Raw genomic sequence first — 17,977 nt, 5'->3', positions numbered from 1 at the left:
CCTAGCTTGTGGGCTGAGCCAACGCCACCTGGATACCGAAGGCCTATAGTTAGTGCCTCCTCTCACTCCTCCGCCACTTGGACATATAAAGTCGGGATTCAGCCAATTGCCGTACACGATATCGAACACAGGCTTTTTATGGCTACAAGTGGCTACCCATGCGGCTGATGTTGGCTCGTTTTCGTAACTACGGCCACCGAAATACGGTCGTGATTGGAGGACTCTTAATGACTACGTAACGTAGTTTCGCTCTTTTTTTTGCGTAGTTTCGTACGTCAGGCTTTATTTGTAGGTGATGTTAGTATTGCGGACATAGCAGACGACACCGTCGGCCCTGTCGTCTGCTACGGAATATCTTGTGGCTGAGCTGCAGGATGTTCTCCGCGGTTAGAAGCGCACGAAAGGACGTGAGGTTGAGCGCTTGCGCTTGTGTGACAGCAGAAAGCTATATTACGTTTTGCGCATCTCCCGCTGGAGTATTCCGGGAAATGGTGCTCATGTGAATACACGGTCAGCTGATGCTTGCTTCTCCTAGGTGAGTCGGCCAAGGATATGCATTGTGGAGAAGGCGAGGACGCGCATGGTGTGCAGGTAGCCAGTCTACGATGGGAGTTCGTCAGCGTGCCCTTCGTCTTCACAGTCTTCATCATCTTAGCTGGGCTTACGAAGCTCAGTTAGTACTATTTCATTCAAACATATCGCTTTAGTCGAAGACAGTCAGCGAAGATAACAGGTTCGCAACTCCGCGTTTATTTTGCGCGATGCAGCGCAGTTTGACCCGAAGTCAAGTTTTTTTTTTTCCTGGTGATTTGTCTTCATCGCGAACACACACTTGATAAGGCCCCTTCCTCTCTAGCGTTCGTGCTGGCTGGCAAACACGATGAAAAAAAGAAAGCGACCCGGCCTTCGGAACAATTTGTGGCACTTTAGTTGTTGGAATTCCTTCCGAAACCAAAATAATAAATGAGCGCTTCGTCATATATATATATATATATATATATATATATATAAACAACCTATCAGTAGATGTACCGTTCAGCTCCTTTCATTCTCGTTCATTCTTCAATTTCGACGGTTCCAATTACTCTGAGCACATCAATTTCGTTTCCAGTTTCTGCCAACTATTGTTTTCTTTTTCTTTTGTTGCTACTCGAGAACCCTACGTCATATCGGGACATGTGTTTTGTTCGACTGAGTATCTAAACTAGCGTCTACACAACTGCACGTCCTTCCCTTGCGGAGCCATATTGTTTTTAACGCATACGGGTGTTGTCTTTGGTACATAAGTGCCTGCCGAGAGAAGAAAAAAAAAAGAAAAAGACAAAATGGTCGTAGTCGTAGTGACACTTCCACGCTCTCACTTTTCCAAGTTGTGTCGGAAACGAAGCTACTTATAGTCGTTCGTTATGATAGTAATAGCAGGGCCGGGGGTAGGGGGGGAGGGGCAGCATACGTGCCCACCCATAGATGCCGCGGGTAAATTAGCATTCAACACGGTCCTGTACTGTTCGAGATAACCAAGGAAAACGAGATGCAGGTGCACATATGGGTTTCGGTTTTATAATGACCTTGCAATATGTACACAGTGTCGTGTTACTGAAATAAAGAAGTCCGAAGGCTGTTTTGAGAGTCGCTGAAACAAACAACGTCTCCCTGGAATTTGTGGCTGTGACGACTGGGACGATGTTGCAGCGGGACACAGGCCGCTCGCGATGAATTACGTAACAATTTGTTGCGAATTTTATTTCGTGTGGCGATTTCAAGCATGACCAAGAATCGTACGACGGCAGTTTTGTAGCTTTGGTCCGAGTCCAGACGGTGTTCTTTAATGTGCCGCGGACATCCCTGGCTGGCACACGATACTGTCGTTTATTTCCTCTGTCGTATGCTACCATCCTTGGCCAAGCGTGAAGCGGTAATGCTTCTGAGCACCGTAGTGGTAGCTGAGGTAAATGAAACATAGGAATGAACATGCCGCAGTCGCGAGAATTCATGGAGTAAAATGGAATTGTCGCGTTGGAGCTACCGTGTCGATAATCTGTATAAAAGAACGAAGTGAAATTGGCTGTTTCGAACGTTACAGTGAAACAACGGTAAAATCACTCTATGACTGTGAAGAATACGACTAAATCATGTTCATGAACACAGGACAGCGCAGGACAACCCCCGTAGCACAACGCAAGGGCAGCTGTCCCGTGTTGTTCTTTGGGATTGCATACAGCCGCTTATCGCTATACACCGCTGCTTGTTCTGGTTGGAGTACGACCTACTAGATTATAGCGACCATGTCATAATCGGCAATCCCTATGAGGAGCTCGTCCGCATGATCCGCTAGGGGCGCTACTCATCGGCCTGCGAGATCTACATCATGATTGGACAATGGAAATTTGAATTTTGAACGCGCAGATGCGGACGTACTGCCACCGTAGCAGACGACAGCAACAACTCCTGTGAAAACGCGTAGACTGATGATGAGAATCAACTTTCGAAAGCATCTCACGTGGGACATCCACCGCTTGTACAAAAGTACTGAGGTAAGGTAAAGTACAAAGTACTGTCGAAATTGAGGAAGCAATAACCGGACCGATGAGTAGCGCCACCGCTAGCCTCCAAATGCGGCGCTGGGGAGGGGTCCATATGAGATGGTCGCTATAATCTAGTAGGTCGTGGGTTGGAATACTCATTCTAACCAGCTTGCCCTGGCGTAGTGAGCTGCAAATGACGTAGCAAATTTCCTCATTCATCACATTGCACATTTCTTTTTTCTTTGTAGTTGTTGTTGTTGTTGTGGTGGTTTGAATGTTTTACGCCTTTCGTTCACCCCATTAACATGCCATCGAATCGCGCCGCGTTCATTACGTCAACAGCTTCCGGCGAAAGTTTTCGCCGGAAGTTGATGACATTATTTATGTTTTGCTTCTCGCTCTTACGTGTATCGATCGCGGAGTGTTTACAGACACACATACAAATAAGACCGCGGTTCTCATATGTTTTTGGGGTACAATAAAAAAAATCAACACCGAATAAGCTTCCCTAGTTTAATAAATACAAGCTTTCGCGGCGGGGACCACGCTTCATCAGGTACCAACGTCATCTGTACTGCCATGTTTTCGAGGTGTACACAGCGTGAAAGTATATACGCTACGCTGGAGAAGAAGATTGATTTGCATTCACCCGAACGCTGTCAGAGTCCGATTGCCTCGTTGCCCCCCCTCAAAGGGAAGCGCTTTCCTTTCCAGAGCGCTCCCTCGCGCGTATATCATTACTGCATTCATCGAGATTGAGAAGACATCTCTCGACATCTTCCCATCTCGTTTGAAGAAGTCGCGAACATTACGTAACAAGGAGTCTTCGGTATATACCGTCGACAGCATTTATGAATCCTGGCGGTAGATCATAGACCTTATACGCTTTGATGCCATTAGGGAAGAGGTTCTTCTACCTTTTGCGATCCTTACGGTCGAAAGCCCGTGAACGGCCTTGGGAGAGACGCGGCAGACGGGCACGTTGAGCGGGCGTGGTTCTGCTTCAGTATGTGCTTTCGTAGACGGCCAGTCAGAAAGAGGGAAGTGGGGGCGGAAAAGGATTCCCCCCTCCTCTTGTTTGTAGATAGAGAAGTTACAAATAACGAAAACAAACCAGTTATAAGTGTAATAATAACAACTAGGGAGTAGATGCACGTGCCGCAGGGTGGGGCTGCGGATAATTTCGATCACCCGGGGTTCTGTAACGTGTGCCGGAAATCCCCGAAACCTGGATGCTGACACCGTAAGCGTAAATGATCTGTTCCCGGGAATATGGCTCAAAAATGACCGGTGTGACTGTAGGCATAGATAACAAAGCAGTGAGTAAGAAGGCGAAGAGAGGATGAAATAACACGATTACGCATGGAGGTTAAGGGATACATTGAAGAAATTGTGTACTAAAGAGTTCCATAAAAAAAAAAAAGAGCTCAAAATTGCCTTTATAAACTCTGAAAGTTACAAGATCTTGCTCCCTCTGGCAATTTCCAGTTTCCATGTTGCTTACAAATGCTCTTTTACGACGACGGTTCCATCTGCTGGAGCTGGACGTAGTCCGGAAGAAGGACTAAATCGACGAAGAGACAGCAGGGAACACAGCGGAACAGAGTCAAATCTATTCGCTGTTTCTTCGTTCATCGTCGTACCATAGCTAGGTTGCATGCTATTGACCCCCCCCCACCCCCCCACCCCACCCCCCAATCGTGACGTTGCAGACCCTGAGTGTAGTCGCGGTTAGCAGTTGCATAATCGTCATCATCATCATCACCACCAACACGTCCTAAATTTTCTTCTTCTTCTTCTCGTCTTTCACACTTTCGCTTGATTTTTCTTTTCACCTCGTCTGACTATAATATGATTACAAGAAGTCTGTCCCTCTCCGACATGCGCATCTTTATTCGCATGAGTTCTTCCTCGATCAAACTTGCTCGCCTGGAAGTTTTTCGTCGGACATTGGCTAACCCTCGGAAGGAGGGCGCCGCAGGTACAATGAACGGTCATTGGTGATGACGGCAACCTCGTTAGCTGGTTGGCGAGCCCGTCGAGGAAAATTGAGTTAATTCTCCCTCTGCGCTGCTTGAGTTACGCTTAATCTGTTTACGTCGTTCATGCCAGCAACTTGGTGGCAAGATACAAGTTGCACAGACACTCTGTCTTTCAGGGATGACGCGTTGTACGTCGTGCTCAGGTTTGGGCGCACGTTGTCCTCATGTTGTCCTCCGAGACTTAAACTCCAACAGACTCTAGCGGTATAAAAGACCGCTTCTAAATTCCATCCCTCCCAATAAATCATATTTTAACGCGTAACAACTGGAGCTGCAGGCGCTCTTAGGGCAGCCACCTAGCTCCAATACACCATAACCCAGTTAATCTTATCTTATCTTCGAGGACTAAGAAATCTACCGTTAGACTAAAGCCTCGGATGCTCGAAACCCATGATAGGCACACCTGAGCGATGGGCAGGACACGTGTTGTTTTGTTTACGTCTCTTGCCCATCGCTCACGCTTGCCTATCACGGAGTTTATCCACCAGCTAGCCTGCACCTACGCCATTCTATCTCGAAACCCATCTCGCATATATCGCCAGTATGCTGCCAGCGTCAAGTCCTCCTGAGAAGTGTCGTGGAACCGGTGGCGATGGCTGGAGACGCCTTGTGAGTTGTGACCGTGGTAGGATGGATAAGTTTTGCATTTCGTGGAGCAAAAAGACTAGTAAAACAGCCACAACCCCCATTTACGCTATTGTTCTTGCGGATGGAACTGATTTATTCACTTTGTTTTGGCACTTTCAGAGCTACAGCTAAAAAAATCGACAATTTAAAGCGCCTATAATGCCATTTTTAGTGTCGAGATCGTGATTTTTAGCGCCTTTTATAGGCGCCTAAAACGTTTTTTTTCTTTTTCGTGCCTAAAAATTTGGGGTCTACTGATTACCAAAAATCCATTAACTCTTTACGTAGGCGCTCGATGATCTTGGTGATGATGCTGGTGATGATAGTGCTGATGGTACTGTTTGCCGTTGTCGGCCACGCTCAGGCGGCTAGCCTCACGACTGTCGAAGGGGGGGGGGGTATAGTGCGTCCTGGGCCGACTTCAAAGGAAACTGTGCAGACTTTCGGATAAAAGTGAGATAGCAGAATGGTACAATCCCCGTTGAAGGAGAGTTTTCTTTTGTTCTTTCTTTGTTTTTTAGTCCCAAAACGAGCACGTGCATTGAAATACCCATCGCCGAGTAGTCTCATGCAAATGAGCCGAAACCAAAACCGCGCGCCCCAGGAGCGAAAAACCTTCGTCGTCGTTGGCTTCTTTCTAGCCTACCCTCGAACCGTGCTTTCGTACCCTCCGCAACAGGTGGGTTTTGTTTTTGTTTTTTTTCAGGAGGAGTGGGGGGGGGGGGGGTAACGTCGGGTAGACGAGCGGTCTGCCTGCCTAGCTGGCGGCATGTTCCTGGGGCTGGGCTGATATGAACCGTGGTTGCTGCCGTGTTTTGCAGTGGTCGCGTGTTTAAACTCCGCAGTTTTGGCTACGTGGAGTGCGGAGTGTAGTACGCGTTCAAAACTGTCCGCAACGCATACCGTTTTCCGCGAGAAGCAGCGGGTGGCAGACCAGCGATCGATAGATGGCGATGGATGGCGGATACCATGGTTTTTATGAAAAGTTTCGTCTATAGGGCGAGCCAGATAAGCGCGCCTGCTCCGGTCTTTATCGCTCTGAAGCACATGCAGGAGCGCAGTCCTCCCTGAGCAAAGTAGATTCCTATAGTTGTGTATCAGTGGACACAAACACTGTTCATATGGCTGGAAACCGCAAATTGCCCTTTCCCTGTTTTTTCTTCTCTCTCTCTCTCTCTCAAGAGGCACGACAATGCGGGGCAGCCTCCGATTGGTCGCCGCAAACAATTTCCCGCTATGATTGGACACCCTATACGCACCGCCGTGTCGCGCCTCTTGAGAGAGAGAGAGAGAAAAAAAAGATGGAAAGGGGCAATTTGCTGTTTCCTTCGCGCTTACGTCACGAACGACGCGACAAATGAATCCCGTTCCTTTTGTATCGCTGTCAACGTGACGTGTTTACATCCAGCGGTGATAATTTTTTTTTTTTTTTTTGCGCTTCAGTACCCCTTTAAGGAACGTAAGTTGCCCCGTTATATCACTCTGCCTGCGCAGAAGAATACGAAAGGCCTATTAAACTCTGTATACGATTACAGAACGCACTGCCGGATCGTGCACACGACCCCGGATTTGTTGTCGACGACGCAGGCTTATTCGTGTGAGAGCCTCTCCAGTTCGTTGTTCTCGGGCATTGTTAACCGTTGTCAACGGATGCAGCAATCCGTCATTCTCAGTCTTGGCTCGTAATCCGCTACTAACGAAGCAATCCTAGCGCTTGAACCGAGTTTGTGCTCGTGTAGTTCCACGTAACGAGCATCACGCAATCTGACAACTTGAGCGGAACGAGACGGCTGTCATCCCCCCCTCCCCCTCCCCCATCCCCGACGCAAACTCTGTTAGTGACACGTGTTGTGAGTCCCATCTCTGTTGATGCTGAACGACGATTCTGGTTTCCTTGGAATACGCTAGGGAACGTCGATATTACAGGCAGGAAAAAAGTTTTCGTGATGTTCGCACCGTCTCTTTCTCGTGTGCTTCAGTCACGAACTTGGTTTCGGGTTTTCTTCGTGCATTGTGTTCTAATGCTTCGCTTAGAGGGATCACCTGTCTTCTGCAAGCCGGTACGAAGGAACAAGACTTGATTGCGTGCATTTCGCCTAAAAAACGAACAAACGTAAAGCTAGAACTGTAAGCTAGAATTTAACCGTCGAAGCAATACGAACCAAATAAAGAAAAGCGTCGGTTGGCAAACTTTAGAGGTATGCAGAAAGCATAACAGACTTCGAATTGCTTTGAGATACGCAGCGGTGACGCTGGCCTGTATTCGTGGTGTCACCTGTGTACCTGTCAACTATGATACAATAGATCATTCTAAAAAAAAAACGTATCGCTACAGCAGCTCCCAAGCAGCACAACATCTTGACCCGATATTGGCCCGACGTTGGACCTATATTGGCCCGATATGGGTCTCTTAGACTCTTCGGAAGGAATTCTAATGAATGCCTCATAAGTGATGAAACAGAAACAAAAAGAGAAAAATTATGCTTTTGCTCGTTTGCGTTCGTAAGCAAATCGTGAGAGAATGGTTGTTCGGTAATACGTTTCTGTTGGAGCACAATTGACAGTTAAAGTGCCACTCCACGGGAATACTCTGCTTCTAAAATTCCTGGTAGCTGAACTGTTACCAAACTGGTACCTGAAGAAACGTGGTCCACGACGCCAAAGCTAGTACCGTAAATAAATGTAGAGGGCTTTAGTTTCTACTGTCTTTCAGTGTTGTTTTAGTAAACTTTGATGGAAATGGCAGATCAGGTAAACGGGACACATTTCTCTGGTATTTACGCCTTTTTACGCTCTTATTTACGCTTGGTTGCTACCTTCCTCCACAGTTGTCTAAGGTACTTTCTTCCCCGTCTTACTGTGAACTAATAAGCGTAACGCTAATTACACACGAAACAATAATGATTAAGATATCGAAAACAGAAAGGAGGAAACACGACACTTCGAACTGCTTTAGTGAGGCATGAATGTGTCCAGCGTCAGTATTTTGAGCACACAAAGAAAATATCGTATACACCAAGTGGATTATTCATGTATGTCTCAATCAATGTATCAATCAATACCAATGTATATCTCTTGCTAAGCCGAAGTTAAACGAAATAGAGATACAAACTTACTATATAAAACGTATCGTATATATATCGTATGTTCGAATCATCTTCTAATTTCCTTTCAGTTTTTCACCATGCCAACTTCCTGTCGTCGATCGTGCCAGAGTCGTGGTGAGTGTCTCCGCTGGAAGCTACGACGAAATGTTCAGTGCATATATGATCCGCCGTGTTCACGTGGCGTTCCGATCGCTGAGCATAACTTTCGTACATGTGGGAGAAGTTACAGGTCACTGTCTTTGTAGTTCGCTTCGTCGCTGGAGAAGGGGGCACAGGAGTGGCTCAGAATACAGGAATAATATTCTCCTCATAAGGCCGCGGCCCGCATGGTGCGTTTTTCTTGCGTAAAAGCTGAGCTTTCACGCCCAGCGCGAAATGTTGTACGTCGCAGCTGCTCGTAGCGCGTGATTCACTGCATCGGAGCAGGTTTGATATTTCACGCAGCAGTCAGTTCATCTGCGTCCATAGCAACCAATCACGGCGCAGCGAGTCACTTCTGGTTCCGGTCCAGCATCCTACTTCCTTTCTAACAATGGCCGCTCTTACGAAAAAGCTGTAGAAGGACATCACCAAGTACAACGGCTTTCGCGCGTGAGGGTCCATCTTACAAAACGCAAATCAATTACGCAGGAACGCCCACAAAAACAACCATTTCGGGACGGAACAGAAATGAGAGGAGGAGGAGGAGAGGAGAATGTTGCCAACACTACGTAAAGCACATACGCCAAGCCCGCTGTGCACGTAGCAGCGGGATTTGCGCCCCATGCGGTTTGACGGGCGTATTTTTTCACGGTGTGTGGCCATGCAGAGTTTTACGCAGCGCGATATTCACAGAAGCACGCACCATGCGGGCCGGCCTATACAAATATTATTTCACGCAATCTTCTTTCGATGATAACGCGCCATTTTCGGGCATGCTTATATGACGCTTTCACCTCTTCTTTGCAGCATGCTGATTCTCTTAGGAACACTAGTGGGAGGCATCTCTCAGTAAGTATCTTAATCAGATCGCTGGGGTGTCGTTTGGAAAACCACGTGCTCTGGGTGTAAAGTGTCTGAAACGCTAAGCAACGTAAGCTCTTGAAGCTGGATTATACGGAGAGTCAAAGCAATGCGAACGTTACACGGGTTGTTCGTCCCGTCATGGTTTTCCCATCTTTGTGCTTCGGAATGTTCTGTTCTGGTCCCATCACAACAGCAAGTGTAATCGATATGTTTTATCTGGAGCAGCTGCCCGTGTCGTATTTCTCGTGTCTTCCGTGACTTGTTGCATTTTCCTAAAATTATTTGTAACGATTGATAATCAGACCGTACAGACCATGTACTGGAACTTGTTCAGATTGTTCTATGCCAGTGCAAAATCACACTTGATAACCGTTAGTGTTGTTCAGCACAGTAGAGTGTAATTCTAAGGAAAAGGAACTTTTTCTTTGTTTACCTCCAGCAAGACTCCCTGTATAACCATTAAGAACGTTACTACGTAGCAATGGTGTCAAAACAAGCGAACTGAGAGAGAGAGAGAACTTACAGTAATTTTAAAAAATGGAGAAAGTGAACGTAATTGAAATAAGTAAATTAAAAATAGTTGAAGTTAAGTAATTATGTAATCAATTCCCATACAAGGTCCATATATTCCGAAAGCATTGGAATCTACTTTGTACTATTAGTTCAGTTTCCCTATTATCTTCTAATAAAAAGCGAGGCAACCATTTTTCGACTGCTGGATATGCCAAACTTTCTCACCAGCAAATTCGTGAAAGTGTTAACGGCTGACACCATTTTGGTTACGAGGAGAATTTTATGCATCGGCGCGGCAGCCGTACAGCCTCTCGGTTTATCCTCTCGTAAAACGTCCGTCAAATCCGATGCGCGCGCGCGCGCTGGAAGTGGTAACGATCGCAGTGCACTGCGACTTCGGAGGACTTCGGAAACCCTTAACCAAATTTGCGCGCGAAATAGCCCGCGAAATGACCTTCTTCGTCTAAATTTGGGGCTGTAATTGAAAGAGTTTCACTGCGTTAATTCCACGGTATGGTTCCGAAGGTTCCAGACTTGCATGACGATGTGAGTTTCGCAGAAGGAGATATGTGTAAGGCAGCGAAGAAAATATTCCTACCTTTCAGCGTGAAAGGATGACATGTTGTACGTACCTTGGCTCGTGTCATGAAAGGACAGAAATAAGGACATTAACAAAAATAAATTCGGAAAGGAAGCAAACGTAGCCGCAGGGCAGGTGCGTTCTTCCAGCGATAAACGGCAGCGTCTTTTTCGTTCATGTTCTGTATAGACGGCTTCACCTACAGCTCACTCTTCTTGTGGGGAAGCACGCTTTACAAGCGCCCGTTCAGTTCGTGCAGAAGCCTGCCGCAATAAGACGAGTTATAAAAACCGCTTCCGCGCGTATTTTAACTTCACTGGAAAGGACATATAATCACTTTATGCGACACACACTTTAAATGCGCCGACAGCGGCGATATGTGATATCCGTCTTCTCGCTAGATGCGTCCATCATTGTGATTGGTAAAGTATAGTAAGTAATATGCGAGTGTCGTTTCAAATATAATGGATAAATTTGTAATTTTTCCAGCTTCACGCGCTCTGACTACGTGCCTACGTTCTCTCCAGACTTGTTCTTCCTGTTTCTGCTGCCGCCGTGAGTATAAATTTTATGAACTGCCGTCAACGGAGCGTGTCAAAGGGTGTTAGGATAATGTGTCAGAAAGATTTTTCCTTTCGTGGACGGAAACCTGTTTTTATTTATTTTTATTTATTTCAGAATCATTCTGGAGTCGGCGTACTCTCTCCACGACAGTGCCTTTTTTAGCAATATTGGGACTATCTTGCTGTTTGCCGTTCTGGTAAGGATTTGATACGCCTTACGCGTCCTGCATGCGTTGACGTTCGTATCGATGCTTCATCTTTGGATTGCTTTCAGGGCACAGTGATCAATGCCTTCACAATAGGTAAGGCTCTTTCGAACTGTAACGGCCATAAAGAGTGAATAATACCGATCCAACCACGCAGAAGGGTATAGCGATTTTTGTTTCAGTTGGAAGCGCTTTTTCGTAAATGAATTCTAGGACAAAATTTTGTTTCAGAGATTGTTTCAAAGGTTGCTACAAAGGTATAACTATGCAAAACTAATTGGGCAATTGGCATATTTGCTTTTGGTAATAGGCATTTGGTGTTGATTGGGCGTTTATGGACCCTATAACATTCAGTATGTGACCGTGAAATATGGGCGCAGGCCCCACTCTCTACTTTCTCAACAGCGTCGGCGCCATCGGCTACTTGGACCTAAACCTACTCGAGTGCCTTGTGTTCAGTTCACTCATCTCGGCCGTTGACCCCGTAGCAGTGAGTACACCTTCATCTTCGCCACTACTCGCCTCAAACCACCTTTGTGAACGCGTCCATCCCAGTATACCGTGTATTTACTATAGACTCACTTCACTGCGTGACGTCATAGCGATGCGGCGGCGCTGTTGGACTGTTTGGTGGGCAAGAATCGCGCGATCATCGAGTCACTGCGTGTTTCCGCTATTAAAGGCATGCCGCAAAGTGGTGTAGCTATTGGATGTGCTACGCGGTACCGAAACTCCAAATACGCCGTACACACCATGCGGTTTGCTACACCATTTTGCCCACCAGCGACGTCTGCGTTATGCGCATGCGCAGATGCACCCTCTTGTTTACAAATGGAAGTGGGTGTATTTACACGCGCGACATGTCCCAGAATATTCCGACGGATGATGTGCACAACGTCATGGCTTTCTGCTGTCACGTGAGCGCGAGAAAGCCTGCTTAAGCCTCCTCTCACTCCTTCACCCCGTGAACACATAAAGTTAGGATGTCGTCTGCTGCGGCCACTCGCAGCAGACGACACAGGCTTTGGGTGACTACCAGTGTCTCCCACGCGGCTGACGATGGCTCGTCTCCAGAGCTAGGGCCACCGGAAACACGGTCGTGATTGGCGGACCCTCAATGGTTACGTCACGTCATTTAAGCGATCAGGCTTTGCTTATCTGCGCAGCGTTGCTCAACGTAATGTCTCTTCGTAATCATCTGACCACGAGGAATATCCTGCTGCTCAGCCACAAGATATTCCGGAGCAGACGACAGGGCCGATGGTGTCGTCTGCTACGTGCGCAGTAGCACTCCCCGTGTTGCAGCGCCGTGCGAATGCTCAACATAGGACGCTGCAGAACTTTTGCACTTTTGAGCGTCTCTTTCCTTTTCTCACTTCTTCTCCCACTAGAATATCCTGTGGGCATATCACTCGCTTGAATACACGGTATCCACATATACTTAGTTCTGACGACGAAACCTGTTCCATCGATTACCTTTACGCCTGCATGTAACGTTCACAGCCAAGGGGTGACGCCGCTGTGCGGAGCTACGTACCATTCATGCCTGACAGCTCAAAATCGATTACGCAATTCGAACACCCGAATTTTGTTTGCACCTTTGCAGACCAAACTCTTGCATCGTTTTCCCATCGGAGGAATGGAATCCTTTTGCAATCTGTCGTCTCCTTACAATCGAATCTTCCTTCGCAAAAAGCCCTTCGAAAAAAAAAAAAAAAAAAAAAAACTGTTTTGTTCGAAAGTTTTCTCAGTCGAATTTTCTTATTGGTTAAATGCTCACATCCGAGACGCCATTGTGCAGTTTTCGCGAGCAATATCGAGTTTGCCTCGTGCAAAAGCCTTTTATTATGACAGTCCGTTCAATTGGCTAACACAAACGTTACCGTGTGAATTCACGCGTCATCGCCACAGAATATTCTAGTTGAAGAACACAATGCTCATGAGGCAGAAGTTTCGACGCATGAAGCATTCGTACAGTGCTGAAATATCGGGAGAGGCGTGCTGCGCACATAGCAGATGACACCACTGGCCCTGTCGTCTGCTACGAAATATCGTGTGGCGCTACGATATGTATGTGTACGCGACAGCAGAAAACTATGACGCTTTGCGCATCTTCCGCTGGAGTATCTTGGGGAATGTTGGGCGTGTGAACACACGGTTACAGGCACCGTTCGCGTCCTTCGCTACTCGAAGAACGCACCCGCTTTGAAGGTGAGGGGTAAACCACGTATTAGCGTGCCCCTGAGTTTCGCACTTTTTTTCTTCTTATATTTTTACTGCGCGAAAGTGATTCGCCCTTTTGTGTCACATTCTTGTGCGACGTATTTATATCCGACCGAGACACGACAGCCCACTTTCGGTTCTCAAAGAATTTCCATTTATTTTCCTTTTATATATATTCCTTCCCGCAGTAGCGACCTCATGCTTGATTGAGACCCATCAACATCGCGTGTTTCAAGCGCGTTAATCGTACGGTCGCAAGTGTGCCGGCGTATATCACAACCAAATGTCAAGGTCGAGGAAGTGATTGTGCGTCTGGCGTCTCTTTCAGACAAATGGAGGCAATATAGTGTTACCGTGGTTTCCGAGGTGGACAGATGGCCTTTTCGTATGTGATAAAGCCAGAAGGGTTGCCTTCCGTCTGGTTGGACAAGGTTACTTGCGTGCCTCACGAGGTGCAGTGGGACAATGCCGCTAATGCGATAAAGGCGCGTAAGAGAGAAAAGAAACAAACGACAGCCGGCCGCTAATTTTGACCCTCGTTAATTTGTAACTTGTTACCCCTGTCACAGAGCAAATTGAATGGCATTCCCAGCCAATGACATTCGCACCGGACGTCGTTCGTGTGTACACGAAGCTACACGAAGCAAAAGAAGAAGAAGAAGAAAAAAAGAGATTAGTAAATGATGTCACTGTCGCTGATTATTAAGACACCAGGGCCCCAACATCTGAAGCTATACAGGGTGTCCCAGAAAACGTGTCATTGAATTATAATAAAAAAAAACTACACCACCTAGAGTCATGCGGTCAATGGCATTTGTTCTTACTGGGTTTTTGCCACCTCCACGTGTGAATGTCGTGTAACGTTAGTTTAATTATGTAAATTTTTGCGAGCTTCAGTCGGAAATTTGCCTAGTAAATGTCACTTTTTTACCCCACCAATGTGAAGAGCGTGTCTAATTTAGTCAAATTAATGATAATTGACAGGGATATTCAGGGGCTATCCCATCGGAAAAAATAGCCGAACATCGTGCTCTACGGAAGTCGCACAGAATAGCGCACGATGAATTTTTCAGCGCAATCTTTGTCAGTCCTACGAAAGGAGGTTGGAAACCCAGCCCTCCCCGACATCGCAGAAAGAGATAAAACAGGCACGGCTTATCACGTCCGACTTTCGCTGGGATAATGCTTTCCCTCCCCCATTTTAGGAACTGTTACTTTTTCTACTATCACTCTGTGGGCTGGCTTCGGAACCTCCTTTCGTCGCACTGAGAGCGATTGCGCTCAAAAAGTCATCGCGCGCTATGGTCCGGTGCTCCGAAAAGCATGATATTCGGCTATTTTTTCGGATGGGATAGCTCGTGAAATCACTGTGAATTATCATGAATTTGAGTAAATTCGGCACGCTCTTCATATTGGTGGGGTAAAAAAGTGACCTTTACTTGGCAAATTTCCGAGTTCATTTCGCAAATATTTACATAATTAAACTTGACATGACATGACATTCACATTAGGAGGTGGCAAAAACCCAATAAGAACAAATGCTGTTGACAGCATGATTCTAGGTGGCGTAGTTTTTTTATTATAATTCAATGACACGTTTTCTGGGACACCCTGTATATGCAGGTACATTCGTTATATATTTTTTTTTTCGAAACTAGAGAAATACTAGATTATTTCACAAAATCGTTGCGTTGTGGTCCACGATCAGTTGGCAAGTGCCACAAGCCAAGACAAGTAAGAAGCCTGTCTGGACCACGCTTGGCAACATGGCGACTGGGAACGAGGGTAGTTTTGAGTACGTTCTCCGAACACGTGAATTACGTGAATTCGATAGAAAAAGTCAGCGCGCACACTGCGCTCCAATTCAATCCGCCCTCTTTGTCCGCTTTTGGAACGTGCACAGTGTCGGATTACAAGAATGAACTAAACACGCGGAGCGTTACAAAAAAGTTATGCACGACTGTTAAGCGAATTTTGCAAAGTCTGAAGTCGTTGAGCATAAAAAAAATAAATAAATAACAACATACAAAGAAAGGCAAATGTCGCTCTCGTGTGACCACGTCGCGGACGGTGAATACTGCAGAATGCGTTCTGCAAACAGAGAGTAAAGTCAAACAAAGTGGGTGTCCGTTGATCCGTACCGACCTCCTGTACAGCGTGCTTTCGCTGCATTGGCGCAATGTATGCAGGAGAAGCCAAGCAAGTCTTTGCGCGGCTGTTTTAGCGAATATTCGCTGCGCTGTCGCAATGGAGTCTGAAGATCGACTTAGATCAGTGCCTTGGGAAGGCGGCAGTGCGTTGCAATCGAAAATGAAGAGAGCCAAAGCAGAGCGAGCAAGGCAAGCAGCGATGGGATGAGGTGGTCGAGGCCCCCTGTGTGCAGTACTCCACTTAAGCCATCATTCGCTGCATCACCACTTAAGACAACCCTGGAGCACGAGACACACAGCACCAAACGAGCGCCAAGTTCTTGCTGAGATGCAGAGAGAAAGAAAGATAGGGAGAGGGGGAGAGTAAGAGGGTAGAAATCTGGATATGCAGATCTGGTGAGCAATTTTATTTATTTTTATTTATTTATTTATTTATTTGTGATCACTAAAAAACAAGGAACAAGGAAACCGTGTGGCGTGTCCAATAGCTCTCGCTAGTACAGGCTCATGCCCCGCGGGGTAAACGGAACAGAAAAACAGGTTAGATAAATAGATAATAATTTTTCGCAGCTAATTGTCTTACCAAATGAACAGATGTCACGCGAAAGGAGATGTCTGTTGGGATGCATAATTGACCTTACTTGGCGATATATTTCGAGGAGAAACACACGTTAACGGAAGTGGCTTTTTTGGGTTTGATTTCTTGCAGGTTCTAGCAATATTCCAAGAGGTGGGAGTCAACAAATCGTTGTACTTCTTGGTGTTTGGAGAGTCCTTGCTCAACGGTCAGTTCCTCTAGCCTATGATAAAACGACGTCATTTCCTTTGCGTCATTTCCTTTGTTCACAACACGTACATTATTTTTTTCAGACGCGGTGACGGTCGTGCTGTACAACATGATGGTGGGTTTTTTCGGGAGTGAAATCACCGCTCGGCAGGTTCGTACGCTTCTTCCGGCACAAAAGAAGTTTTCATTAATCTGCCGATCGAAACTGTTTCCTTTACAGATTGGAATAGGAATAGCAGCTTTTCTATCCGTTAGCTTTGGGGCAATCGCCATCGGTTGCATCATGGGAATGCTAACTGCTGTAATTACTAAGTACACGAGTGAAGTTCGAGGTATAGTGCGCTCAAGTATACTTGCTTTCTGTAGACACTAATGCGATTATCGTGTACACCCGCACTGTGGAATTGCGATGAAATGCAACGAAATTATTTCCTTTCCGTTGACAGTGGTGGAACCGTTGGCGGTGCTGGGTATCGCCTACTTCTCCTATCTCATTGCGGAACTCGTTCATTTCTCCGGAATCATAAGGTAAATGCACAAGAGTAATAATATTAGCGTTTGGCATATATAGCTGAGAGATAGTACAATTTGTGAAAAGGAGTAATGTTAGTCTCCTTTGGGACTATCATTACTTGCCATAGCTTGCCATACATAGCATTGCCAGTACCCTTACTCCCTTTCGGGACTAAATGCACGGAAGAATGTGCGAAATTTAGGGAATATTTGCAGTGTTGAGGAGTAAATTTCAGGGCCAGGGAACTAAAATCTGAAGCCATCGCAATGTGGGTGACTAAAAGATGGAATTTCTCCCCAATATACCCCCTTTTTTGATAGGGTGTATGACAGGGTGCGAATGTCCGAGAACACATGATAGTTGAATGTATGGTGCTGTTCTTTGTAGCACGTCACACCTTCTGTGCACTGAGTGCATTCGGTGGCGGTGCATTTACAGTGCATGTGCGAACCACTTACGCTTGACCACTGTCGAGGACACTGAGATCTAAGGGAGGAACTAAGGCAATAAGAATGCGGGAAAAGGTGACGTGCAGATAGAGTCACCCTTTAATCTGCACTGCGTGTTTGTCTTAGTGTTCGACAGACATCATCTAGAGTAAACAAAGCCAGATCGCTTAAACGACGTAGCGTAGTCATTAAGAGTCCGCCAATCACGACTGCGCTTCGGTTGGCCCCAACGACGGAGACGAGCCGCCATCAACCGCATGTGAAACCATTTGTAGCCAGAAGTAGTCAACTTTGAAGTCGTCTGCGACGATCGGCTGAAGCTGACGACGTCCCGACTCTATTCGTGTATTCACACGAGCGACATCCTCACGCAAGATTCTAGTGGAAGAAAAAGCAAACACACTGCTCACGGAGCCGAAGTTCCGCCCGGTGCTATGTTGAGTATTCACACACTGCCGGAATATAGGCAATGGTGTACTGCGCGCTTAGCAGACGACACTTTGCAGACGGCACCGTCTGCGTCTTTTCGTGTCGTCTGGTACGGAATATCTTGTAGCTGTGTCGCAGGATATTTCCCACGGTAAGCAGTGTACGTGAAGACACGACGTTGAACGCTTGCGCCCACGTGACAGCAAAAAGCTATGACGTTTTTCGCATATTCCGCTGGCGTATTCTGGGGAATGTCG

General features: G+C 46.5%; 1 protein-coding gene across 2 annotated transcripts in view; it reads left to right on the top strand.

The window, feature by feature from the left end:
• LOC135371173 (Na(+)/H(+) exchanger beta-like) overlaps positions 1–17,977 on the top strand; it is an 81,627-nt gene that overhangs the window by 41,731 nt on the left and 21,919 nt on the right. For both annotated transcript variants that reach the window (XM_064605229.1, XM_064605228.1), the window contains exons 4-14: positions 536–673; positions 8,370–8,415; positions 9,250–9,291; positions 10,889–10,954; positions 11,078–11,159; positions 11,237–11,264; positions 11,549–11,658; positions 16,251–16,326; positions 16,412–16,479; positions 16,549–16,660; positions 16,775–16,856. In XM_064605229.1, coding sequence (XP_064461299.1) covers positions 536–673; positions 8,370–8,415; positions 9,250–9,291; positions 10,889–10,954; positions 11,078–11,159; positions 11,237–11,264; positions 11,549–11,658; positions 16,251–16,326; positions 16,412–16,479; positions 16,549–16,660; positions 16,775–16,856 — 850 coding nt within the window. The remainder of the gene's footprint in view (positions 1–535; positions 674–8,369; positions 8,416–9,249; positions 9,292–10,888; positions 10,955–11,077; positions 11,160–11,236; positions 11,265–11,548; positions 11,659–16,250; positions 16,327–16,411; positions 16,480–16,548; positions 16,661–16,774; positions 16,857–17,977) is intronic.

This window comes from Ornithodoros turicata, chromosome 10, assembly GCF_037126465.1.
Source record: "Ornithodoros turicata isolate Travis chromosome 10, ASM3712646v1, whole genome shotgun sequence".
In the NCBI taxonomy this organism is placed as follows: domain Eukaryota; kingdom Metazoa; phylum Arthropoda; class Arachnida; order Ixodida; family Argasidae; genus Ornithodoros; species Ornithodoros turicata.
This window is presented reverse-complemented; position numbering and strand designations above follow the sequence as displayed.